The following is a 6,000-nucleotide window of genomic DNA, read 5'->3' as shown; positions in this document are numbered from 1 at the left end:
GGCTGCTTCTTCTGGGGGCTTCTTCTTCTTCTGTGCTTCCAGGGAGGGCAGTCAGTTATGTGTCATCAAACGTAGGCGTCACCCATCTCAGAAGCCGGGTGCGGGTCAGGGAAGTGCCGGCCGGGGACGCTGGCGGCAGCCGCTTCCCTGCCGCTGCACCGGGCTTCTGCGGGTCACTGATTGATCACCACAGAAGCCAGGTGTGGGGCAGAGAAGCGGCCGCCTAAGCCCAACTTGTGCCTTCTTGCAGTTGAGGGCCCCATCCCCTGGCTGCTGGCACCAGTTTTTCTTCAGTGGCAAGAACCCAGGCCTTTGCTCTTCTCTTCGCCCGTAGAGACCCTCACGGTGGGCTTCGTTCTCCACTCCTGCCGCCAGGCTCAGCTCCCGGGGGTGGATCCCGGTGGCGGTGGCACGGAGGGCTGCTCCTACCCAGGGCCAATGGGCTTTGTTCCATTGCTTGGTGCCGACATATGCAAATTAGCCGCCATCTTGGCTGGTGATTAATTTTCATATCTCGCTGATTAGCCAATGGGAAGCGTGTCGGAGGTACGGTTAATTACCATGTTTGTCCATTATTAGGTAGGATATAAAAGGCTAATATGCTAAGTGTCCCTCATCCCATTCAACCAGTCGCTATGACATGCACTGACCACCAGGGGGCAGACACTCAACGCAGGAGTTGCCATGACGGACACTGGCCATTTACAGAGAAATGACAGTGCGGACCTGGTGCCGACAAAGCAACACTTGGCTTCCTCCAAGTGGGACACAGGCCCCGCCACCACCCCAGAGTGACAGCCTACCAAATCGCAGCCAATGCTGCCAAGGCACAAAATGCAGCCCATAGCCCAGCCCAGCCCTGAAATGGTGGCTGTGGGCACCGGGTAATGATGTCATGTAGCAATGCCTGGCTTCCCCTTGACAATGACTTCAGGTTTTCTCACTGCTCAAAATTGTTAAATATTTTACCCTTTGTTCTCCCTGCGTAATCTACAATAATAATCTGCTTCTTGTTGATATTTACTGTTGTGTTGTTGACAATTACGTGAAAGAGAAGTTGGGGTGCGTCACTGGGCTGGAAAAAGTTTAGCTAAATCAGAAAGCAGTTCTAATTAAGCAATTTTATTCTATATCCATAAAAGGCTAAATTGACTTGTGCATGCACAATACATATAAAGCTCTCACTGGCGCCAAAAGCCAGTCTTTCAGTCTGTCATTGTCAATCATGAATTTGGTTGAAACTTCTATTATAGAGAAAGGGTGAATAGCTATATTAAAATATTTCTTCTAATTAATTTCCTTTCAATGTGCATGAATCTGTGCACCGTGTTATTAGTGATAGTCATAATTCCCCAGTCACTTTACTTTCTTTTCTATGTTGTTTTACTTATTTTCCTAGAATAATAAGATATATCACAAATAAATAGGCATTTGGGTTGTTTTACTTATTTTTCTAGAATAAGATATTAGTATATCACAAATAAATAGATATTTGGGTTGATTTTAGGGCAGTAATATTAATTTACTTTCCATAGTCCAGCCTTTGTCAGAAATTTAGTTCTGAATATTCTCTTTTTAAAGAGAATCTACTAAGTTATCTAATATTCGTTTAATCCATGAATATGTGATGGTTGTGAGAAGAGATTTCGTTTTTCTTTTAATATATTTTATTTATTTTTACAGAGAGGAAGGGAAGAGGGATAGAGCATTAGAAACATGGATGAGAGAGAAACATCAATCAGCTGCCTCCTGCACAACCCCTATTGAGTATGGAGCCCACAACCAAGGTGCATGCCCTTGACCGGAGTCAAACCGAGAACACTTCTCTAATCCGAGGGCCAACCGTCTATCCACTGAGCCAAAACAGTTAGAGCTCTTTTTTCCTTTTAATCATTTATTCATTGATTCAATAAATATTTACTGAGTCGATACTATGGGTAAGGATATAAGATTAACCAGCCTCTAAATTCCCAGAAGCAAGGATCATCCTCCCGTTCAGTTTTGTTCTGCTGTGCCCAAACTCACACAGAGCAGTGCCAGGCATGTAGTGGAAGCTCAATCTTTGTTTGTTGAACATGGATAAGGAGTTTATTCCTTTCATAGATAAGATATGAATATCCATGACTGATTCAGGACAGGGCAATATCTTCTATTTCTATTCCTAAAATTTATTTATTCACCATTCTAAGTTAATACCCATAACATAACATGGCTTTTGAAAATAAAGCAATTACCCCAACAAGGAACATATGAAAATGAATCCTAGTTCATCCTACCTTTATGTCCCGGTGAACTATCTGATTGTCATGGAGGTATTTTAATCCTTCGAGTATTTGCTTTGTATAAAATCCAATTGTCTGCTCATTGTCTTTCAATGGGCCCCATTTTGAACGAAGGAGAGCCGAAAGACTTCCTGTAAAGTGGGGAAAAACAGCGGATAAAATCTTAATCCAAATGAGTTCTTAAAGTACATTAATAAAGTAATACTAATTTAATCTAACATTTATTGGTTATTTACAGTGGCCCAGGAACTGTACTGGATACAAGGGCTCAAATATGAATAGGCAAGTGTCCCCGCTCTGAAGATGCTCATTATAAAATAGTAAGTAGTAAAAAGCCACTCATTCGCTAACCTTAATCCAAGTCCCAATGATTGACATTAAAATGATTTCAGATACTTACTGTTTTCTAATAAAATGGAAGGTAATGCAATGTGGCTAACTTTTCTTTTAACTTAGACCAATTAAGACCTATAAACCTACAAATCCCATTCAGTTTTACTTCTCTTCAAGGCCCTAGAAATTTGTAGTTTTTAGAGGAAAAAAACATCTCTTACCTCCTGGAACCTGCTCCATGAAGATTTTAATGAAACCATTCTCACTGAAAGAACCCAGATACTGGACAATATTCTTGTGCTTCAGGTGCTTATGCAATGCTATTTCTTCATGGAGGGGCTGGGAGTATCTAAAAGACATGCAAATGTCGGTGAGCTAATTGTGTTAGCCAGACTTTAGCATATACGTTTACAAAATGTAAAATGAAACTGTCAGCTATTATACCCATATAGAAAATCAAATATGACCAACTGAGGCTTTAATTTCTAATAACATAAATTCTGTGAAGTTGAAGGCCTGGTAGGGTCTGAGGGGAAATGTGCCGGACATTTTTCTAAGCCTTTTGTATATACAGTGGGGCCTTGACTTAGGAGTGTCCCGACTAACGAGTTTTTTGAGATACCAGCTGTCTCTCGGCTGAATTTTTGCATTGAGTTGACAGAGTAATTTGAGTTAATGAGCTCCTTAACGAGCTCGGTCTCAGAACGAATTAAACTTGTAAGTCAAGGCCCCACTGTATTAACTTATTTCTCACAACCACCCCATGAGAAGGCTACTAAGATGACCATGTTACAGATTAGGAAATTGATTCATAAAGAGGATGACCAACCTGCCCAAGATTGCAAAGCTAGTGACAGAATTAAGATTTGAACCCAGGACAATAGAAATAATCCACATAGCTTGCTGTCTCATAACTTATTATGGCCTCACTGGCCTTTAGTTCACTGGTCTCATAACATAACGTAACTTTACCATTCCATTTATATGCCAAGTTTCCGTGAACCCCTTGCTTTGAAATCCTCACATTACTGTGTTCACCAATTCTATTCTATCAGGCTTTAAAAAAATTAAATCCCAACCAAGACTATACACTATACAGCTTTAAACCAGACTTCGACATCATGTACTTGGTATATGTCGTTTTATCAAATTATAAAATGAAAGTATTTCATATTTCTGGAACGGACAGAACAACACTTTTGATGATTATTTGAGGAACTATAAAACTTGCAGACTCTTAATCTTGAATCCACTGTAGCTCTAATATAATTATTATACAACTAACAATGGCAAGATGTCAGCAATGATAAACAGACTATCAAAACTATTCCCAAATTTTTTCCCCTGCTCTACAATGAAGGCTACAGGAGTGAAAGGCACTAACTACTAAGACATATTAAGTACAAATGTGATGTCTCATAACCTGCTTCAGTCCTACATGTAAGCAAAGCGCAGATCTTACTATGGTAAATCTGTATAGGCAGGATGGATTTTTTTGAATGTCAATAAGAAATATTAGAATTGGTTAGTGCTGAATAATACTATTTTCATGAAGTTTTTCGGGATAAACTAAAGCAACATTAGATTACAAAAATCCAAATTTGTTTAATTTAAACAAATTTTTATAAACTGTAAACTAATATTCAGGAAACTGCCAACAACAAAAAACTGACTTTTACTCCTTTTTATCTTCCTTTAGAATAGCTCTAGGAACTATGAAGACAGCTATTAACCTGAGCCCTTTAACAGGATATCAGTGAAGACCACCATCATTTTGATAATTGCTTGAATGAATGAAAAATACCAGTAAAAAACGTTACCAATATGATACTTAGGTAATGACTCTAAACTATGAAGATATTTGCAAGTTATTTTTTCCATGGGGTGTAAATCACTTTAATAACACTAGTTGATAAGATTGTTCTTGATATGCATGAGATAAATTAGTGGGAAATATTGGCCTTATTGTACAGGTTTATCATGATGACTAAATGACCTTGATCAAGTGACTAACTCAGTTTATGATGAACCTAAGGTTTCCTGCCTCCTGGCCCTCTATTGAAAATCAATTACGATTGTTTAAATGTAAGATCCTGGAGAAACAAACATATGCCAACCCCTTACCCCCTCATTAGGTAACCAAAGGATAGCTCCAAAATTACAATAATAATCAGGATTCATCCTAGTTAAGAATAAGAACGCTTCTCCAATATGGAAATGGCTACTAACATCCAGTAATTCTCACTAAGTGTAAGTGAAAGTGCCAAGCGCTGCATGAGCACAAAATTAAAATTTGTTCAGGTCAATAAACTATGCTTATCTATGGAGATTATAAGGAAATCCTATTTCTTTTCAATTAGCTGTAACAATGGAAAGAAGAAATGATATAGATCAGAGATGCTTGCGTATATTCTGCTTTGAAAAGTTATTAATTTATATTGTCTCCAGAGCACCTACTCTGAGTCAAATCCCCACTACAACCATCTAAACCAGTGGTTCCCACATTGGATGGACATTTGCATCCCTTGGAAGTCTTTAAAAAATATCACAGGCCCAACCCAGAATTTTGGGGGTAGGGCCGGCATTCAGTATTTTTACAAGTTCCCCAATTAGCTCCAGTATACAGTGGGGGAGAGAATAACTGATCTAAATAAATAGCTCAGGGGTGTCTAGACTGTTAGAGGAAGAAGCCAACCCGAGAGGAACAACTAGCTGGGACTCTGACAGTGCGCTTCCTCTGCCTCACTCTTACTACACCCCGATTCTCTAACAAAGTGTTCACAGAGTAGGAAGGAAACACAGAAGGCACTTTTTGTTGCTATGATCCTTCATTACAGATGGCAATGTGTAGCGTATGCTGGATCATGCATTATGTACGCCCATCCTACTCCTTCAGTAATTACCCTTTCTAACTGCTATCTTTTAAAATGCAACATCAAAACCTCTCCAGGGCACATAGAGGGAAACACCCTTGTGTGCTGCACCTCACAATAATATGATAGACTTTATTGTAATCTTCTTTTATTGATAACACGAAGATGCCCTGCACCAGGTGCTCAAGAGAAGGGCCTATCATGCCCGTTTTGAACAACCCACATTACGCCAAATGCACTGTTACAAAACAGGACCTTGCTGCTGCTGGTGTGCTTTGTGTGCACAGTGGCGGCTGAATAGACTTAAGTTACAAAGATGATTTTATTTTATTTTTTTTAAATGTTACAGGTCTCATTGTCACCACTGTAATAAGATTACTGCGATGGAAGCATAACCTGTGTCTCAATGTAGCCACATTACAAAGATGACTTTAAAAGTGGCTTTCTTCCAAGTACTTACTTATATGCATCTGGGGGGAGGGGGTCAGGGGAGGGGAAGTTGGTAAAGATTA

The 6,000-nt window shown here is 39.6% G+C and overlaps 1 protein-coding gene across 1 annotated transcript in view; it reads right to left on the bottom strand.

The window, feature by feature from the left end:
* Positions 1-6,000, bottom strand: part of MAP3K5 (mitogen-activated protein kinase kinase kinase 5) — a 174,906-nt gene that overhangs the window by 41,520 nt on the left and 127,386 nt on the right. The window contains exons 17-18 of the mRNA XM_015572060.1: positions 2,837-2,964; positions 2,277-2,413 (exon numbers count right to left, since the gene is read on the bottom strand). Of these exons, the coding sequence (XP_015427546.1) occupies positions 2,277-2,413; positions 2,837-2,964 (265 nt within the window). The remainder of the gene's footprint in view (positions 1-2,276; positions 2,414-2,836; positions 2,965-6,000) is intronic.

Source organism: Myotis davidii, unplaced genomic scaffold, assembly GCF_000327345.1.
Source record: "Myotis davidii unplaced genomic scaffold, ASM32734v1 scaffold266, whole genome shotgun sequence".
NCBI classification, from domain to species: Eukaryota; Metazoa; Chordata; class Mammalia; order Chiroptera; family Vespertilionidae; genus Myotis; species Myotis davidii.
Note: the sequence above shows the minus strand (reverse complement) of the source record. Positions and strands in the feature narration are given on the sequence as shown.